The sequence below is a fragment of the Platalea leucorodia genome (genome assembly GCF_965183815.1).
Source record: "Platalea leucorodia genome assembly, chromosome: Z".
Lineage (NCBI taxonomy): Eukaryota > Metazoa > Chordata > Aves > Pelecaniformes > Threskiornithidae > Platalea > Platalea leucorodia.
Window position 1 is genome coordinate 10,685,923 of NC_138858.1, and position 21,810 is coordinate 10,707,732.

The 21,810-nt window shown below is 42.0% G+C and overlaps 1 protein-coding gene across 1 annotated transcript in view; it reads left to right on the forward strand.

Moving 5' to 3' along the window:
• Positions 1 to 21,810, forward strand: part of DNAI1 (dynein axonemal intermediate chain 1) — a gene marked incomplete at both ends in the record, with an annotated part of 149,341 nt that overhangs the window by 18,084 nt on the left and 109,447 nt on the right. The window contains 6 exons of the mRNA XM_082335571.1: positions 780 to 938; positions 3,211 to 3,270; positions 5,679 to 5,813; positions 15,446 to 15,530; positions 16,465 to 16,582; positions 18,638 to 18,681. Of these exons, the coding sequence (XP_082191697.1) occupies positions 780 to 938; positions 3,211 to 3,270; positions 5,679 to 5,813; positions 15,446 to 15,530; positions 16,465 to 16,582; positions 18,638 to 18,681 (601 nt within the window). The remainder of the gene's footprint in view (positions 1 to 779; positions 939 to 3,210; positions 3,271 to 5,678; positions 5,814 to 15,445; positions 15,531 to 16,464; positions 16,583 to 18,637; positions 18,682 to 21,810) is intronic.

Genomic DNA, 21,810 nt, shown 5'->3' on the forward strand with positions numbered 1-21,810 from the left:
TTCCTTTGTTATAAAATGGGCTTGCTGAGAAGCTTCTGTGATTGATTCTTTTATGCCTGAGATGTCTCTGCTGGTGAGATCCTGCAAATTCTACTGAACTGCTGGGGTCCTCCTGCCATTTTTTTTGGTTTGGAGAAGCTGTGTAGGGGGATGACAGGTCTGTCTCTATCCAGATATTATATCAAGATACAGTGTAATTTGCTGGGATCTGGAATATTCCTGGACAGCATGTCCATTCCTGAAAGAGAAATTGGTGAAAAATAAAATGTAGGGGGGTGAAAGAAGGAGGCATAACTACATGAAATAAGCAGTGGCCTGATTTAGAGGCAGTTGGCTGATCAGGAAAGGAGTATGCTGTGAGAAATTTGTTCTTATCCACACAGTGTCAGGCCCTGGAATCAAGTTCAGGCTAGTTTCAGATAAAGCTCACTGTCTAGCAAGGAAATGAAAACACAGCGCAGTGGGTCTCTAGCACAGTCTTCTGGTCCCTGAGTCCGTTTTATCAAAGGTAGTCACGCTATATTATCTCACTCATGTCAGACTTTGTTTTAAAGTAACTTCAATTCCTGGTTTTCCATATTCCCATTTAGATACTGTTCCAGAATATCCTTGCTCTTATTGCTGGAGGTCTCCTGATTTCCATCTTAAATATTGAACCTTCAATTACAGTCTCCTTCACTAGGCAGCAGAAATCCAGCAGTCTAAGAAGAAGTGCTTCTGAAGAAGGAACGAGATGTCTCGTTCTTTCAGGGTGGAGTCACTGCTCTATTTTCTTGCAGGCTGCAGGAGAGGAAGAGGCAGAGGGGTCAGGCACAGCAGAAGTAGCTGAGGCAGCAGAGGCAGAAGAGCCTCCTCCCCCAAGAGTGAAGGAGCAGAAGCTTGCAAACCAGTTCAACTTCATTGAGAGAGCTTCAAGGACGCTCAACAACCCTATGCGGGTATGCTGCCATTTCCTTCAGTGACGTGGAGGACCTTTCCTTTGGGAGGGCATGTGGATCATCTGTGTTTGTGTCATATACTGTGATCTCTGTAGATACTATTAGGAGAAAAAAAACAGTGTTTTACTATGGTGGGGTGATGAAAATGGTGACAGAAAATTCTTGTCTCATGGACTCTTGGACAGCCTACAAGAAGTTTTGGTGCTACTGTAAATCCTTAAACCTCTACTTGGATATAACATTTTTCATGTCTATTTTCTCATCTGAAAAAGTATAGAGCAATGGTTAGGGTAGTAACTGAGGGCTTGGAATCCATGAATTCAATTTCCTTTTGCCACAGAGTCCCTTTATGGCCTTGTACTTCAATTCTTACCAATGGAGCAGGGATATGAGCGTCCCTATATTAAAAGGATAAAGGTATTTACGCTTGTGTTAAGCACAGGTAATACAGTAACAGACCCATGTAAATATGACAAAGCTTTACTGCTGCTACATGGTACATCTCCCTCCCACTCTGTGCATGTACTTTCCAATCAGTAATGACCCAAGACCTTTTATGTTCCTCCCCTAAGCTTTTTGCTCAGCCTGCAGCCATTCCCAGTGAGTTTGTCTTCACAGGGCCTCCTGAGCAGTACCAGTGATGTAGGCCCCCAGTTGAGTGCTCAAAAAGGAGCTTTCTGAATCGGAGATAGAAGTTTCAGAGAGAAAATTCTCTTGTTTTCCTTGCTGCCCTGGAATCAAGAGTGTATACATCTTCCCCAGAGAGCCTGCCTACCTTCTTGCAGCAATTACACCTAAAGTGAGATGTCTTTACATCTCATGGGCTTGGAGAGATCTAAGAGTTACTGTATTGTTGGAGCTACTATCTCATAGAAGGAATACCATCTCTGCCCACTAGTAGAGATGGAGATCTCAGGAGAGTTTATCCAAGTGGGGTGCTTACTGCAAAGTCTGAGCTAAAATTCTGCATCTTTCAAAAATCCCTGTGGAGGCCACGGAATTTGTTATTTCTCTATCCCAAGAATGCGCATATTCTCTTCCGATTGATTTTACTGGGAGAGGGTCGTGTGCCTCTGTGATTCTGCCTTTGAAAGCAGAATATAGACTTTAAGTAGCTGTGAAGTACTGCTGCGTGCTGTACAGGATGTGCAGTTTCCACCTCTGAGACTGCCTCATTTCAGAGGTCAGTGAAATGCTACAGGCAGCTTCTTAAAAATGTCCTGACACAACATTTTTTTTGAAAGAAAATGCTGTTCTGTGAAATGAAGGTTTCACAGAAATATATTCATTTATTTCAGAATTTTGATATAAGGGTGAGAAAAATATTATTTCAGTAACATCAAATGAATTGTTCACAGGTTAGCATTCTGTTCAACTCTTTTGTTTTGACTGCTGTACCCAAGTGGGTTTTTAATACATAGGTCAAAACTTTTCAAATTTGGCAGGATTTCAAATTTGTTGGAGTGAGTCCAGAGGAGGGCCATGAAGATGATCAGAGGGCTGGAGCACCTCTCCTATGAAGACAGGCTGAGAGAGTTGGGGGTTTTCAGCCTGGAGAAGAGAAGGCTCCAGAGAGACCTTATAGCAGCCTTCCAGTACCTGAAGGCCTATGAGAAAGCTGGAGAGGGACTTTTTACAAGGGCAGGTGGTGATAGGACTAAGGGTAATGGCTTTAAACTGAAAGAGGGTAGATTTAGGTTAGATATAAGGAAGAAGTTCTTCACTCAGGGTGGTGAGTCACTGGAACAGGTTGCCCAGAGAAGTTGTGGATGCCCCATCCTTGGAAGAGTTCAAGGCCAGGTTGGATCGGGCTTTGAGCAACCTGGTCCAGTGGAAGGTGTCCCTGCCCATGGCAGCGGGGGTGGAACCAGATGATCTTTAAGGTCCCTTCCAACCCAAACCATTCTATGGTTCTATGATACCATAACTGATAACCGTAACTGGTAGCAGAATGTTTCAAATGGTAGAGGTGAAACAAACCATTTCAACTCCTTCAAAATGAAATATTGAAATTAAGTATTTTAAGTATGTTGGAAAAAAATCAGAAGGTCTTGTGAACCTTCTTTTGGTCCACAAGAAAATCTGTTTGTATTTGCATGATCACCGGGAATGTTTGTGCAGTGCTCTGGGAGCCATTTGGATGTTGAATTAATCTTAGGTCAATATTATTCTAACTACCTGCTATGAGAAGGCTGTTTCCACAGCTGGACTATGTCACTGCAAAGAGTTTCAATGCAAAGATTACACTTCTTTATGCTTTTTCTTTATTCAGGAAAGAGCATGTCAATCGGAGCCTACACCTTGTAAAAATTTCTCAGCCACTGCTAACCAGGTATATCCTTTTTACTTTTAAAGTTATTTTAGAGTATATTTAGGAAACTGAGATATGAGACAGGAAAAATCAAATTGCTATGTTTGCATTCCTTGCAGTGGAATGAACTCCCATACTGTGGCTTTGATCTCTGGTTTAAATCTGAGAGCAAACTAGTGTGGCCCTCTTTTCTGCCTTAATGGGTGAACTTGCTAATGGTTTGTATTTCTAAGGTCAAGTGTCTCTGTTTAGCTGCTTTTAATTGATCTACTGCTTGCCAACCACCCTGGCCAATCTGCTTTAGAGAGTCTTAAATGAGCGGAAATGGGGACACCACTGTGTGAGAATGGTTCTGGGCTTAGCAAAAGGTGGGCTGCAGCTGAGCTCTGCAGGAACAGGGACACGACTGCAACTGCCTCTTGCAGGCACTGACTCTTCTGGGGACCCAGCTGTCTTCGGGGTGGGGACTGTCCTGTTGCTGAAGATCTTCCATCACTGTGTGGTGGGTGAGCTGGTTATTTAGGAAGAGCCGTGATCCAGCATTCAATACCTGGTCAGCTGCAGGACACCTCCATCAGCTGATAACATCAGAGGGAGGTTCAATGGGGTCTCAAAATGCAGGAACAAAGTAATGAAAAAGCACTTAGGACATGTCTGCATGCTAGCTCTGCTTTGAGCACCGTGTTTAGAGAGTGGAGACCTCTGAAGATTTTGCACAGCCAGGAATTTACAAGGGTTCATGGAGTTTTTGGGAGCGTTGTTAAGAATTTGGTATATGCAACACTGTGTCTTTTACTTTGTGTAAGTTTAGCTGTATGCGAAAGCAGGTTTCTAAAGCCTGAAGCTGAACCCAATGAGAACTACAGCAGAAGGAACATGGAAGGTCTGCTTTAAGCCTGTTGCAATAGATTCAGCTCTGTTCTATGTACTGCGAATGTGCCTGTTTATTCATGAGGAGGAACTGTTCCACAATTGTTATACAGTATTTCTCCATCTCTTAAAAATGTAAAAAAAAAAAATATTTCACATGATATTTTACACATGAAATATGCTATAGATTTCATTGGAAAGGGAATCCAGCCAATTCTGCTGATCACAGATATTTACAAAATGTATTTGCATTTGTCACTGGTGCAAATATTGTTTCAAACCAGTGTACCAAACTGATACTGAAAATACTGTTTTATTACCAGTGTACCACAGGAACACCCAGAAGAAAGTGTAAGGTAATGGCAGCAACTTAAAAGATGCTGTTATAGGGAAGTGATAGGAAGGGAGTGAAGGTGTCTCTGTCAAGCTGAAAACTGTAACCCAGTCTATTCCTGAACTTGAAATCACAGAGTAATTGGCCTGAGATGTTCCCTCCCTCCAGCTGGACTTCGCTTTCTTTTTTTCCGACAGCGAGATGATCTGAGAGAGAGAACAGAGCTGTTTAAGATAATCAGGCTGTTGCTAAAATTTTGCATGAAATGTTTGAAAACTAAGAGGAAAAGTTTTCCCTTGTTTTCTTTTTATTCTGTTGAAAATTTGAGTGGATATAAAACAATATTTTAACATAAGCTCTTTTTTCCCTCAACTCTTTTTCTTTCTTGTTCTTCCTTATGCTCATAATTTCCTCTTCCAAAGTTTTCTGTTCTGCTCCTTCTCCTACTCTTCTCATCACATCTTCTTTGTCCTTTCCCTGATGTTTGGAACATCTTTGCACCTCATTTCCACCTGCAAATTTACAACACAATGCACTTTTTTTGCTAAAGTTTTCTGCTACCTTTCTTTATTCCAATATTCCACTTTATATTTTCTGTTTGAATCATACTCCCTCTCCTAAGATGATGTGTGAGAATTAGATTGCCTTTTGTTTTGTTCTGAAAGTAATGTACCTGCTTCAGATACAGTACTAGCACTCCAATACTAATGAATAATTCTTAAGTAGAAAAATTACTTTTGGTTCTACTCAAGTAAGACATTCCTGGCATGTGGCATAGCAGAAGATGTAAAACTGCTCTCAGTTTCCATTTGATCATATGCTGCAGAGTTGGAGTCCAAGATTTAAATTGTGTTAAGCAGCTACAATTTAATTTTCCAACACCACATGAGAAATGTCATAAAACAGATGTTTAACGCATGTTTCCTATTAAACACTGGTAAATTAGCCAAACAGAAAGTGAGTCAAAGCACCAAGAAGAGTGTTGGAGGAAGGAAATTGTTAAGAATACAGTAATGTGTTCTTGGAAAGTAAGACATGCTCCATCGAGCTTTGAAAATCCTGGGATTCAATCCTTCACTTTTTGTGCAACAAGCCAGCTGTCTTCAGCTAATTCCAGTGGCAATGTTACTGTTGTGAGGACTATCATATTTTTGTGATGGTGTAGATGGCTGTTTTCTGGAGTGTAATCAGGTCCTGATAAATCCTGCCTCTGTCTGTCTCTCAGTGGGAGATCTATGATGCCTATGTGGAGGAGCTTCAAAAAATGGAAAGGTCAAAAGAGAAAGAAAAACCAAAAGCTCAGACAGCAAAGAGAGAAGAGGAAAAGAAGGGAAGAAAGTTAACCTCTCTAGAGTTACAGGTATGTTTCGTAATGCTGGAAGAAGCCTGCTCACAGTTGTGGTGGATGCATCTGTAATGCAAGTCAGGTGAAATTTAGCAAGTCATGCTGGCTGTGTAGCCTGTGGTTTCCGTTGGCAAGTAACAACCCTAAGAAATGCAAAAATTAGTTTTTGCTAGGAACTGTATTTCCAAAACAGGATTTCCATTTTGCTCTACATTATATGGGAATACAAAACACTGTGAAACCATAATCTTGTCTTCAAACCTGATTTCCAAGTGGCATTTGTGGCTTTCTTTTTTGTGCATTATAATGTTTGTGTCTCATCTTTTATTAGCGTGTGATGGATAAAAGAATGAAATAAGTAGAAACACTGTGTGACTTTTCAAAGAATTCTAAGTGATGCAGAGGTTAGGTCCAATCTTCAAATCTAAAAGGCAGAGACATTGAGGATTCTTTCAAAATATTACTAAAGCACTATAGTGAAACACATTTCACTATTTTTTGTTATTTTAATGATAATGCTATAGAATTATAATTTATATATTTTCTAGTTATATACATATAAACCGTATATTATATATAATTTATATGAAAGTTAATAATAGCTAATTGAAATTGAAGCCTACATACTTAAAATTGAATAATGATTTTGGGAGGCTTGACCTAATTTGGTGGCGGGGATCTTTGATGCATCATTTATTCATTTAGTTGGAAAGTGACAGAAGTGTCTCTCTCCAGTGTTTGAAGTGCTATGCAACGGTCAGCAATTACACAGCATGGGGACACCTCAGTCATGGTGATGTGATCATCCCAAGAGGAGGTTAGCTACTCTGAGTCCTATGGAGTTGCAGAGTGAATGGCAAGGGCTGCTGAACTGGAGTAGCCTTCATTCGTCTGGCTTCTCAGAGTAACCGGTATCATAGCTCCTGCCAAGCTCCAGGATGGTGTTGTGATCTTGCTGTGAGGGTGATACTGACTCCTAATCCAGGCTGCTCTGTCAGGAGTAGCCTAGGAGTGCCTTGCAGGGATGCCACAGTCCATGCCCCTAAAGTGACAATATCCCCATCTTAAAAATGTGATCCCACTTCAAGCACTGAGAATACGATATGGCAACCCTGAAATATTTTCTTCCTATTCCAGAATGTTTTCAGGGTGTTCAGGAAGTTTCTATTAGGGTTTAACAGAGTTCGATCCATACAGAATTGTGGGTAGTTATTTCTTCCCCCGCAATCTAAGTTAAACCATTTGGAAGGCAAACTGAACTAATTTCTATAATGACTAGAGCAAAATGCACTGAGAACTATAATACAGAAAGATGGAAGTAAATTCTTAGCTTGCCCTTAGAATAGGTGTGGGTATATCAACATAGCTAAGATACAGCTATGTAATAGAAGCTGGCTCCTGAAACTGGCTTTAGCACTTTCGTACCATATGGCTGATTCAGCTGTAGAGGATTTGACTGGTTTAGCTACCCCAGCAGCACTGTGCCGTCAAAAGCCTTATAGTATAAACAGACCAGGAACATGTTCTGAAAGGCTTCTTCCTGGGAGTTGTGCCGTTGAAATTCACAGTCCTTTAAAAAACTAATAAACCTTTCACCTGAGGACATTTTGGAGACTTAAGCCTGAAGTAAACAGTACAATTATGGGCTTAAAGGATGGACTGCTAAAAGCTGATAATGAAAACAAAATAAAAATTCTACCAGTGAAACAGTTTTGTAAAAAACCTGCTGCATGCTCCACTGGCAACAGTGGGAAGTTGAAATCCAGGCACCCATGATCCCTCCCATTGGTGCTTTGCGTTTCACTTTTAGCACTTTCCAGGGGTCTTGCAGGGAAGCCAGAAAGTCAATACACTAAAAAAGTGAAAGGGAAAACTTCTTTATGCAGAGCCAGTGTCCCAAATTGAGGCCCTGTGTGAGGCTGGTGGAGCAGCTTGAAGTGTATGAAAAACCTGCTGAATTTTCCAGTCGCTAGGTGGAAAAATGCAGCCTGAAGTAACACAAGGCTAAAATCAGGCTTAGAACAGGCATGGCATCTGGTCATGTGTAGGTCTATGGAAATTAAAGGTTGATGGCGTCAAAATCTGTACTTCTGGTCTCAAGTCAGCAAATGAAGAAGTGGGTTTTGTGGAGCTTCCAACTCACAGGTTTCATACTTTGGACCACACATGGCAATTGAAACAGAGCTTTTCCAGCTAAACACTTTCTGCGGTCATGCTGCCTTTGATCATTGCTGAAGGGGAACTGTGGAACATCAAGCAGGAGAGGTGGCTGATCTGGATCAAGGATGCAATGGCTAGAAGCAGCAATTGATTTCCACCATTGTTTCTGTAAGGCTAGGTACTAGGAAGAAAAAGACTGTGATAGCTACTGAGATAGCACTGGATTCAACCCAGAGGGAAGAAGAGGAGAAAATGAGTCAATATTACCAGAGGTGGATCTCTGATGGAAGCTCTTGCTATGGTAGGAGGCCATGAAAGATAAGATCCAAGAACTAGAGCAGCAGCTGGAGATGATGGATTTGAAAATATAATGGATGAAAAGAAAGAGAAAACAGTACTGGTACTGAATAAGAGGCCAAGAGAACAGATCACTGGGAGAGGAAGAACATGATCCATGGAAGAATGTGGCCAAAGGGAGAGGAGAGGAGAGGAGAGGAGAGGAGAGGAGAGGAGAGGAGAGGAGAGGAGAGGAGAGGAGAGGAGAGGAGAGGAGAGGAGAGGAGAGGAGAGGAGAGGAGAGGAGAGGAGAGGAGAGGAGGAGGAGAGGAGAGGAGAGGAGAGGAGAGGAGAGGAGAGGAGAGGAGAGGAGAGGAGAGGAGAGGAGAGGAGGGGAGGGGAGGGGAGGGGAGGGGAGGGGAGGGGAGGGGAGGGGAGGGGAGGGGAGGGGAGAGAGAGAGGGAGAGGAAAGGGAGCCTTGACAGTGGAGTAGAAGCTCCTCACTAGGGGAAAAGAAGTAGAATGAAGCCATGCACTGCAGTGAAGAAAGAGGAGAAGAAGCAAGGAAGACATGGTTTGGCGAAGCAGGAGAGGCAGCCAACAGAAGAAGGAATGGAGACAACCAGGCATTCCAGCAGAAGGAAGGATGAGGATGATACAAAGAAGAATATGAGTGAATAAAAGTCAGAATGACAGAAAGTGTTTGACTGGAGACTGTGATGAGGGACTCTTGGAAATCTCTCAATATGTCCCTCACTCAAATGGATCTAGAGAGAAGAGGATGTGCTACATCCTAGAGCAGTGATAGAACATTTGAAACTTTTCCTCAGTTTTCAATAAAGGCAGCAAACAGAACATGGAGAACACAGAATACCAAAGAGGAATGATATGAAATTTTCTGAGCTGAAAATAGTTGGAAGCGGAGAGAACTAGGCAGAAGTGTTGTATCTGCTTGTCCTGTTCTTACTGTTCCTGAGCCATCTGCTTATGGCTCTGATTACAGAGAGGATCCTGGCCCAGAGATACTCTTGGTCTGATCCAGTACGACCCTCCTCATGTTGTTGGGTGAGCATAGAAATGACAGTATCTGAGGTAGAAGCAAAATGCAAAGAGCTTAATGCAATTAAGTTGATGCACGCTAGCTCCTCTCACCCTGAGGTGACAAGGCATGAAATCACAAATCTGATAGTAAGGATTTTTAATGAATCTATCTGAAGAGGGGTGGAGCTATGTAATTGGAGTAAAACAAGGATATATTATATGTAAGAGGGTTAAAAATGGTTCCATTAGTCTGACCTTTAACAGTATATGAGGCAATAGAATTAATATGGAGGGAAAGAATAGAGAACTGGGAGTATATGAAATGGAATAAAATAGCACGTGTTTACCAAAGGTAGGCTGTGTCCAAATGATCTCATCTCTTTCTTTGCTAAGAGAATAGTTGTTGTTTCCCTTAACAAGGAAAGTATAGTAAAGGTAATCCAGCCGAAATTCTTTAAAGCTATTGCTATAGTCCCTTTAGGAAATGATTAGATAAACCAGAAAAGTTGTTACTAGTACAGATGGGGAGGGACTGGTGGAGAGGAGGACCATGCATTTTGGAGTATCAAAGCAATCTTCGATAAGGTGAGGGCTTACAGTTTGAAATGACAGGGAGAAATATGAGTGTGTCAGTCGGTGAGTTGTGATGTGGCTGTGAGAAGACAAGTACATTGCTGGAATATATTGTGTGAGGGACAGCAGAGAAATACTATTTCTGTTATGTAAGGCAGGGTGATACCTTATCTGGAGTAGTACAGGGATATATGATTTTGATCACCCCTTTTCAAAGATGATAGATTACAAAACTGCATAGATATGGAAAAGAATAAAGAAATGGAAAGCTTGAATACAAGAGACTAAAAAATTCTTAGCGTATTTATCTGGTAATGCAAAGGTAAAGAGGGAATCTGAGATAGATATAAAAGAGAGGGAGAAGAATTACTAAGGCAGAGGATAGTATCAACAGAAATACAGATGGATGTGAACCCATTAGGAATGTGTTGAAGCTGGAACTTACTGCACTGGAACAGTCTCTGGTCTCCTCTGAAGCAGAAGTGGTTCAACAGTTTCTTAAAAAGTCCAAACAAAATTTACATTTAATGGAGAAATGTGCATTCCTGAATCATGTGAGGTCCTGTCTGACTTGTCTATCTCACTATAGCATTACCCCTTTCTCGGATATGCCTGGTGAGACAGCCCAGCCCACAGGGTCATAATTATCATTTGGAAGCTCTTGGATGACCACAATTATTTTTGAAATAACAGATGAAATTCGAATGCAATTAACCTTCGTATTATGGTTCACCTGTTCCTGCTCATCCCAAGGAGTGGATGAGTTGTTACCAACTCCCTTGTCTTCAATCTGCTGTTTACAGAGTATCAGAATTAAAAGCAAACAGTGAAAATGAACAGATGAGTACAATTCTGCAAATGAATAAATACTTGACAGGATTCAACCTGGGGGACTTTATTTGGGATTTGCAGTGGGTGTTTGCAGCACTGGGAAAGAGGTGACAACACCTGTACCATCCTTTTTTCTTTGCAAGCCAGAAGTTCTTCTAGTATTGCCAGTACATGTATTGCAATACCTGTATTGCCAGAGATATGACCAGTTACTGCACTGGTTTTAGGGTGGGGTTTGTCTTCTGGGTATACAATTATACAGCAGCAGGAGCCTTTTTTCATGCTTCAGTTTAGTGGAGTTACACATTGCAACTGGCCAGCTGCTGAGAGGCAAGTATGAAGCAATTAGTGTTAATAAATAGTAGAGCAAGACCAAGACATTTATTTTCAAAGTACTATCCCATTATCTGTCTTACATATGATTCCATTAACATTATTGCTGTTCTAAAAATAATTTATGCACAGAAATAAACAAATTAATTTGATAGCTGATGAGCTCATGTTACATTTGGCTAGCTAGCCCAGAGTTGGCCTACAACAAAAAAATGAATTTCAAACAGACCTTTAAAAAAAAGGATAAATTAGGCCTATCACTTCCACTGAAGATTTATTTCAGTAACATACAGAATAAATCAAACCTGAAATAGGACAGGATCCAATGAGAAAATAACACACTCTGATCCAGTTTAATGCCAAAAATGTAGTTATTCATGGCTGCATTGCTAACAGCATAGCTACCAAACGGGAAATCTGACTTAAAGCTCTTTTGATTCATCTGGAGAGTTTCCTGCATTGCAGGAAAAAATCCATTGAATAATACATTGTTTCTGTATTTACAGGGTTTTTTTGTTTAAAGCCTGCTTTCCGCTGACAAAAAAAAATATAGCTGAGGCAGGATCTAGCATCCGTCTTTCAGAACACATAAAGTAAGCCTTATCTTCTGATCTTCAGTCCAAAATGATGTCTCAGGTTGGAAATTCAGAATGCTTGCAGTGCAAGTTTCCTTGGATGTGTAAGAGAACAACAGCCGTGATCCTGCTCATGTCTGTAAGGGTACAGCACTGCCGTTCCTCCCCAGCTCCTTCCAGTAGCAGCTGCATGTTAAAATGGAAGAGAGATTTTTGCCTGCATAATAGGTGAATGGAAGACAGCCTAGCTAACGCACCTGATGAACCAGCAGGACTCCAGGGGATCTGTTCTTTATACCTTGAAACTATGACTTCTACAGTGTTGTAGAGAAAAGTGTTTATTGTGCTTCTCTTTTTCTAAATCAAATTGTAACCTTTTCCACATTTAACCTCTGTCAATTAAGGTTACTCAGAGCAATATGCTGGTGGCAGCCAATGACATTTTTATAGTCGTGATCCCAATATTGCTCGACAAGTGTTAGGAAAGGTGAATTGCTTTATTTTAGGAAGTATTTTAGAGAAAGATAGGTGTTATTGTGGCAGAAGCAATAATGTCAACTTAAAGTCAAACGAGAGAAATCCCAGCAATTGAGAGTATTGATTTCTACTTGAGATGTTTCAAGCATCCTCTTTCCCTACCTCTTTAATTTCTGTTAATATTTATGAATTCCTTATGTCTAGGGAATAGCCTACTATGTTAAAATTTGAAAACATCTTTTCCTGCACTTTCTTAAGTTTTGAACATGACAGTAAATTCTCTGTGCTACTATCAAGAAGTCCTCCCACAGACCTAGGGAAAACCTGAAGAACATGAGAGTGGCCACAGTGATTCAGATCAAGGCTCTAACCGCAAGTGAATGTGTAAGGAAGGGTAAGAACACAGCAAGAGTATATCCCAGTCCCAAATATTCTTCCAGCCATCAACTAATTTCAGCTGTTTCCCAAGCTTGATGTGCTTTGGCACATAGATGGAAGTACTTGTTCAATCTTCCCTGAAACCATGTAAAATTCTTGCATCTACAACACCCTTTGATAAGGAGTTGCAAAGATGTGTCGTCCTTCTGTAAGAGTCACCTCCTTTTGTGTATTTTGAACTTGACTTCCACTAGCTTCACTTGACACCCCTACTTTTTGTATCAGAAGATACAGTGATCAGTCAGTACCTGTCCATCGTCTCTGGGCCATTTAGGATTTCATAGACCTGTCTCTTGTCTTCCCAAGCCATCTCTTCTCCAGACTGGCAAATCCCAGCCTACTCAGTTTTTCCTGTTACAGAAACCATTCCAGACTTGGACCATCCTTGTTGCCCTTCTCTGAACTTGGTTCCAAGTTCTACTTTATCCTTTCTGAGTTGGGAGAAGACAACTCCACACATTACTGAAGGTGTAGGCAAACTATGGATTTATATAAAGTGTTGCAGATTATAGAATAGCTTTTTTTCTCCTTTGTCCTGTCATCTTTTTGTAGGCCTTTGGGTTTCGTGCTCTTTGAAGCAAGGCGCTCAGTCTCCCTTAAGTCTGTGCAGAACCCAAAAAAGAAGCAGAGGGCTGGGACACACATAGTCTGAAGTCATGTTCTTGGTTCTGACTGTGACTGTGCAGTGTAGTTTTGGCAAGTCATTTCACTTTTTCTTTTCATGTTCAGGGCACTCTCTGAGCTGTGTCAAGGATGACAAGTTTCTTTTCAGTGTCGTCACTGTGAAGGAAATCATGCTGTGCTGGCAGCCATCAGTCCCTAGCAGGGGTTTGAAGATGAAAGGCTTTGAAACGCATGCAACACTGCAGGCTTGGGGAAGAGTGGCTGGAGAGCTGCCCGGTGGAAAAGGACCTGGGGGTGTTGGTTGACAGCCACCTGAACATGAGCCAGCAGTGTGCTCAGGTGGCCAAAAAGGCCAATGGCATCCTGGCTTGTATCAGGAACAGTGTGGCCAGCAGGACCAGGGAGGTGATCGTGCCCCTGTGCTCGGCACTGGTGAGGCTGCACCTCGAGTCCTGTGTTCAGTGTTGGGCCCCTCACTCCAAGAAGGACATCGAGGTGCTGGAGCGTGGCCAGAGAAGGGCAACAAAGCTGGTGAAGCGTCTGGAGCACAGGGCTGGTGAGGAGCGGCTGAGGGAGCTGGGGTTGTTGAGCCTGGAGAAGAGGAGGCTGAGGGGAGACCTTATCGCTCTCTACAACTGCCTGACAGGAGGCCGTAGTGAGGTGGGGGTCGGTCTCTTCTCCCAAGTAACAAGCGACAGGACAAGAGGAAATGGCCTCAAACTGCACCAGGGGAGGTTTAGGTTGGATATTAGGAAAAAATTCTTCTCTAAAAGGGCAGTCAGGCATTGGAAGAGGCTGCCCAGGGAAGTGGTTGAGTCCCCATCCCTGGAGGTATTTAAAAGATGGGTAGATCTAGTGCTTAGGGACATGGTTTAGTGGTGGACTTGGCAGTGCTAGGTTAACGGTTGGACTCGATGATCTTAAAAGTCTTTTCCAACCTAAATGATTCTATGATTCTATGAAACACTGATGGGGCTTTGGGGCAGCAGAAGTAGATGGGTATTCAGGTCCTTGGAGCAGCATGCTGTCCGAGCACTTTGCATACACTTTGATGTTTTCACATCATTGCACAGAGCTCTGCTGGCATCAGCCAGCACAGTCTGGGGACATTTAAGCTCCATCCTTCCAGTTGCTGGCACCCAGGCTTCTTGTCCTACATGCCCATTAATTAGCTTGGATTTTGCTAGTGATTGCACGTGCGTACATAGAGGATAGAGAGGACACTCACACAAAAAATAGTTAGGAATAGAATTTAGTAAGAAGATGGTTATAAGACTGTGGTGATCAGGCACAAGGCTCTGTCAGACAAGCATACTAACCAGCCATTTGCTGACAGTCAAACAAACAGCCCCTGTTCTGCTCCCTTTTCTCCATTTGTCCATGCTGCTTCTTCCCCCATGCACCTGGATTGTTCCCTTTCTCCACCCTTTCTCCTTCCATATCAACAACCTGCCCCTAATTCCTTTTTTCCCATTGGTCACATTTTTGCTATGTCCACACCCAAGTTTGCTGTTTCTGGCATAGTTTCCTAGGCAATCTTAGCCTTACATGATATTACTGACACAGTTACGTAGGGACTGCTGGCCTTGCAAGGTGGCACTCCCCAAAAGGTTTCCAGTACTTGCATACCTGAAGGTGTATCTGCATACCTTCACATACACAGGCTTCCCCACTTGTGGTATTCCCTGGCCAGGAAGATGGGATTTTCCACAGTATCAAAACAATTTCCACCAGAGCTGGACAGCAAACTGTCCTTTGCATGTTGGTTATACATTGTATGAGCTTATGGATCTATGAATGCATCAAGTTGGAATTGCCCAGTGATTGATTGAAGGCTTTCTAAATCCTATGATCTTCACTTAACACATGAGACTTTAAATCTCTCCAGATAGAGAGGAGAGGATGCTTGTGCATGATCAAGCATCTATGATTTCATTACTGAACCTAATGAACTATTATCAAGTGAGATGGGGGAGGGATCACGTGTGGGCTTTTAGCTCATCCCATCATGAGGTAGCTTGAATGAGTTGAGGAAGGCAAGACTCTAACTGCCTTCACAGATAAATACCTTCCAATTGAGCTAAATCAGGAACAAACACTGAAATTGCTGCAGCTCAGCTGTGAATGGCATCTTGCTAAACTTATAATAAAGTCATTGCCTTAATTCAAGTGCCCTTATCATTAGGTGCTAGTGTGAGGAGCTTCAAATTATCCTGTATTCAGGATCAAAGGACTCAAGGTTTTCAATCACACAGGGTCTGAAGGAGTTGTAAACAGATAGGAAATACATTTTATCTTCCTTGTTTTTCTTTTCAACAGAGTGATGATATAACCAAGATCTCAAAGGCTGCTAAAATAATGGAGCGGATGGTGAATCAGAACACATTTGATGACATTGCACAAGGTACGGCCCTGCTGGGAGGTGCTTCTGACTCAGGCCAGAACTCCTGCAGATGAGTGGCCACAGCTGTAGCAACGGTAGAATAGACTAGAGTAGGCTAGAGCAGGCTAGAGTAGACTAGAGTAGACTGGAAAGGAATAGAATAGAATAGAATAGAATAGAATAGAATAGAATAGAATAGAATAGAATAGAATAGAATAGAATAGAATAGAATAGAATAGAATAGAATAGAATAGAATAGAATAGAATAGAATAGGATGGGATGGGATGGGATGGGATGGGATGGGATGGGATGGGATAGAGAAACAGACCTAAAATGAGCAGGGCTAGGAACATGGTGACTCACACATGGCAAACAGGACAGCAGACCGTGGGCATTCAAAGGGCATGTCCTATCAGCCCTGCTCTGAGCAGGCTGGGGCCAGCAGGTTTGGTCATCATTGCCCTCCCTGTGGCACTTCACTCCCTCAGCAGGTACTTCCCTCCTGGAGGCAGGTGCTACTGGCAGCTGACAGTGCCGAACATCTCTCTGCTGGCATACAGGTCCCAGCCACAGTGACATACTCAGTCTTGATGTTATTTTGCAGGGGTTTTGCTACTTCTACTCAGCTCCGTCCTGAAAGGCCTCATCTAGCTCTGGGAGTGGCCTGAGGTGACTCCGCAATCTGGGCTCCTGCTTTCTTGTTCATCTTTTGTCTGCTTTTAGATCATCAGCTTTTTTTGTGTGAGGACTTAGTGCTTCGTACAATGCATTTACAGGACTTAGATGCTGGTTTGCAGTTGAGACTTAAGGACCGAGACAGTTTTTATACTAACAATTGGGTTGTGCAGAGGCTATGAGGATAACAGTGTTTTTTAAAGCTTCCCTGGCACTGCACAATGCTAATTTATTTCCTATTTATTCACCGGGACCTTTTCCTTGATTTTTTTTGTTTAGATTTTAAATATTTTGAGGATGCCTCGGATGAATATAGAGATCAGGAAGGAACCCTCCTTCCACTCTGGAAGTTCCAGTATGACAAAACCAAGAGACTTGCAGTTACTGCCATCTCTTGGTAAGTCTCTTTATTACAAACTTACTCTGGGCTATTCGCAGGGGAGCGGAATTGAATGTCACGGCACCTTCCAAGGCAGGGCTAGTTTCTCTGGGAACACTGTTTTGAATAATTACAGCCAGCTGCTTTGGCAGCGCCTAGACATGCCTGGTGCTTCTGGATGCAAAGCACCGTATGTAAGGCTGAATGTGCCAGGCTTGTGCCATTCAGCAAAAGGTGAAGGCACAGCAGGCTCTGTGCAGCGCTAGGGCAGAGTGAGTGCAGTTAGCAGAGCAAAGAAGAGTCCCTTCTTGAGACAGTTGGGATAGACATGTCGTATCTTTGGACAATATGCTGTAGCAATCAATCCTGAAAAGCCCAGGGGAGGAGAAGGGATAGTGACTACATTTTTGACAAGTATCAACACAAAAGAATTAAAGCAGCAGAAAGGGAAATGCAAACATTGCATGTGCCAGACAGGTATCACCATAGACTATAAGATGCTGAGGCACTGATGCCAGGCAAGACCTTTATGCATGGTACATATTCAATTGCTGCCCAGACAACAGTGATATTTGTGTACTGGGGTCTTACACAGTTCAGTTTAGTAGGCATTTACCTTGCAGTCGGCTTTTGCGTATTTACTTCGGGTCAGTCCAAAACCAATCACCGATACTTTCATATCGACTCTCTTTTTCTGAGATGTTATCACCATGGTTATTACCCTGAAAAAGCCACTCATCACCAACCTGAATAAGTCCTTTTACTTTTTAACACGCTTGAATCTCCCCAGAACTGGCTTGGTTCATGCACTGAGCATGAGACATACATAGTCAGCTCCTGCCTTGTGCTCTCCTGCAGCTAGGCTTCCTCTCACTTGTTTGTGGGGCAGCGTCAACACATCTGTGTCTTGCCAAAGGGGATCTATGGAGAGACAGAGCAGGATTGCTCTGTCCTTTCAAGCCACTGCAGTAATTATACTTTAATAGAATATCAAGGATGGAGTTGTGTGAGACTTACAAAATAACAGCAAAATGAGATGTAAAATTCGGAGAAAAGGTATCTTTTATAGGTAGTTTGTGCTGCTGTTATTCTTGTCTCCAGGAAAGGATAACAGAAAGATGGCCCTGAAATTGGAAGAAGAACCGCAAATTGCCTTATGTAATAAGCTTTTCTAATTTTTTATTCTCACATTGTTAGCAGTGACAGTGCACTTAGTGGATAGAGCAAGAGCATTAAGATGCCAAGGTATTAGCCCAAGTGAAAAAAGACAGGAGAAATGAAAAGAGAAGTGGTTTTATTTTATCAATTCAGAACAGCAAGTCAGAGAAAACACTCGTTAGATAATTTTCACATACACTCATTTCACAGAATTGTTATCCACTGGTTGTGCTGTGTGAGCTCAGGGACAGCAACAGTACTGACCTTTATCCCATGTAAACCCTGCAGTATCTGTCCACACACAGCAGAAGTTGTAAAGAAGGTAGATGTTTTTCAGATAAAGAGACTTCAGCAAACATAGTAGATGGCTAATTACTCATAGTCAGTATGCCTCAGCAAATATACTGTTCACCAACTGGGTCAGAAGGGAATTTCCCTTCCTGGTCTGTGGGAATGATTATGAATTCATGAACTGATAGCTGCCTCTTGAAGCATCCCTCATTATTTTATAGCAGGAAGGTAAATTACTCCTTTATTCTTGCCCCTGAAAGATGGAAACTGACACATTCCTGCCTTTTTCCTTTCCTCAAAGACCTCATTTTTAAAAGTAAACTTTCCCTGATTATGAAATGGATAGTAAGTGCTGGAGATTGACATTGTGTCTGTCTGTGCCCTTTTTATTCTTTTCATCTCCTGCTGTGGTCTTCTGATGTTCTGGGGTTTTGTGCATCTTGAGTCTGGAAGAATTACTCATACACAAACTTTACTAGTGCATATGTTCAAAGGGTCAAGCCCTCAGACTCTCTGCAGTCCTGTGAGAATGGACTCTGATATTAATATGTGAAACACTGTGCGTTTCTGTGGAGCTGTATGGTTAATAATAAATGCAATCTTATATATATTTTCTCATTACAGGAACCCAAAGTACAAGGACCTATTTGCAGTGGGGTATGGCTCTTGTAAGTAACAAATGCAAAAGAATCATTGAGAGATTTAAAATGTTAAACGGGTGCACTGAGATCAAATCATGGATCACTCTGGGGCATGGATTGCATCTCATAGCAAGGACTCACCTAATTTCAAAGTAGTAAATTGAGATTTAACTCAAGATAGGGATTAGGCCTTAATGTTCTGTGACATAATCATTCAGAAATGCATAGGTATAGGCAGTGTTAGCCAGGGCTTTTGGCTTATGACAGTGCTGACTCTCCCTTCGGTCAAGGGCTTGCCTCTTGAAGCACCACTTAATCCTTTTTTTCTTACTTGATGGGCTCTGATTTCTCTGTTCCTGCCCTTCTAATTGCTGAAAGTCCAGGTATGTTATGTTTTGCCAGAAGCTAATCATGAGAGACTTCTCTAAGTGTAAAATCTTTGCCTTCTTGTTAGAAGACACCTTCCAGGGGTGTCTCAAAGGATAAGGTCTCCATTAGGGCACATCAGGCCTGGATGCTATGAAAAGGCACTTTCCCTGCTGTAGTGTCTGGGATTGGACATGGGATAATTTTGAGCAGCAATGAACATAAGATTCAGGGGCTGCTGTGTTACTCCATATTAATCTCTATCCAGTATTACTGCTCTCACATTCAGGAAATGGAAAAGAATTCTAACAAGTTGATGTTCTCTCATCTTTTTTTGTTGCTGTGTGCATTACACCTACCTGCTCAGTTTATCTTTTTTCTTTTTTTTTTTTCAAACAATAAGCATCCATATAAACAGCCTTGTGTTTCCTCCTGTTCAGTATCTCTTGTTGCTTACAGATGCACTGACTGCTATATTCTGAATTCTTGTCTTCACATCTCCCCCTTTACTTCTGTGTAGATGGGATAGTAATGTCACTGTGAATAAACATTGTCTCTTTGGTTCTCTCACTCTCTTCTACTTTCTAGCTCAACCTGGAGTGCTGTCATGAATAGCTTCTTTCCCTGAAGGTGCCTCTGGGACTCACTAGGACTCTGGTCTTCTCCACTGTTATTAGTTGCTGTAGAGCCACATTGCTGGCTTTCGCATGTAGTGAACAGTGACCCTAAAGCCTCAACTTTGCATCAGATGGGTGTTGTTAATTAACAAGGGGATACAGACGAAAGACCAAAATCCCAAACTATTGTAAGTCTCCACTGGCTTTTTGTCAGACCTTGTGAAGATCACAGCAGAACCTCACCTGCACATCTCCAGGGCATCTGCTCCTTGCGAAGATGTCCCCCCAGGTCTTTCTTACTGTTAACTCTGACACAAAGCAGAGAAGGGCTGAGAAAAGAACAGTATCACGAAGGCAGCAGAGCCTTCTCCTTTCTGCAAGAAGAGGACAAACTACAGAACAGTCAGACTACAGTCATTAGATTTGTGAGAAGGACTGGGTGTTTTGACCCAGTCAGTCTCTCCATTGTCTCTAGCAGGAGAGTTGTCCTTCTTCTTCTGAGTGTTAGCATTTTATTTATTTAAGTAAAAGCTGACTCTTCCGTAGGGTACTAATAATTCTCCGTCTGCCTTGAAATAAACATCAGTCATGGTGCTACAGGTAATCAGTGGTTGAGAATTGCAGATAGCATGATTAGGCACTAAGATTTTTACCCTAAATACCCCAAACCTAGGAATTCTTTGTGGAGGACAGAGTGGGGGAGCCTAAGAGAGTGGACATTTTTGCTAGTGTTCTTTGGGCTGAAAAAGTTAGAATCTGTTGTGAATATTCTGAACTACCAAGGCAAGTCATTTGGTATTTATTTTAGGGGAACACCTTTTTTTTGAATGAACACTGAGGGCTCTCAGCTGTGATAAAATGACTAATGAAATTAATTGTTGAGAAATATAGTGTGTGGGGGATAAAAAGGCCAGCACTGGGCTCCAAGGAGATTGCTGTTATTCAGTAAAGTGACCTTGAAGTCATTCAAGTACGTGTTTCTCTTCAAACACTTGGTAGTGTTCAGCAGTAGTCAAAAAGGCAAAGCAAAAATTGATGAGAATTACTATGAAAAAAAAAGAAAACAAAACTTCTGGATACAGTGGAAACAAAATAGAAAACTACATATAAAGCAGCAGTAGGAACAATAGAAAACTAAAAAGACAATAAAATGATTCATGATAAACTGACATCTTGGTTACTGTGTGCAGTTCTGGATGTGAACTCTGAAGAAGAGTGTGTTAGGCTGTGGAAGGATTGGAAAAGGACCAGAAAAGGGCAGGGAGGATGAACAGAAATATATATAATGACTTTTGTGTAAGAGAGCATAAACAGATTTGGACTCTTACAGCAGACATGGGAGAGGGACTTGGTATGGTTCTGTAGGATGCTGAGTGGCATGGAGAAAGTGAAAGGAGGTCAAATGTTCATTATTGCCCATAGCACAAGAATGAGGGAGACCTCGTGAAATTATTGAGCAGCAGGACTAAGACAAATTTAAAACAGAATAATACGATACATAATGAAATTGTGGAACTTTTCTTCCTTCCTTTGTGATCTGGAGCACAGAGATACATGTGGATTCAAAAGCGGTTAGATAAATTCATGGAGGGCCAGTTTGCTGTTGGAAGGACAAACCGTCTGATTCAGTAAGTTCGTAACTGCGAGCTGCTGGAAGCTCTGAGTACGTACAAGGGGACAGACCTATATTTGCTGACGTTCTTACAGTATTTAAGCAGTTGCTACTCAGTACTCTTGGAGATAAGATACTTAGCTACAGGGACCTTTGGTGTGGTCCCAAATAGTCATTCTCATGTATTTATTTCTCTGTGCTCTGACAATGAAATCAGATCGGTTGTCTTCATTTATACTGGTAAGGATTGTGTTCTGCTTGCAATATTGCAACATTTCATTTTCCTCTTAAAATGACATTTTTCTCTTCAAGTTCACTCCATCTGAGCCCTGGAAATGTTCCTGTTTTTTTGCAAAGAAGCCTAAATCGGCCTGACAATCTCTTTAATTCAGCAGGCAGCAGCTATTCTAAAGATTAGGATCAGCCTTTGCAAAAGAAAGCATGGTGAGAAGTGCTCAGGATATTCCTCACCTTGTACAGCGCAGCAAAATCTTGTGCTTACAGCCCCTGTGCTCAGAGAGTGTAGGAATCGGGCAGTGCCTTCCCACTGCCCTGCCACCA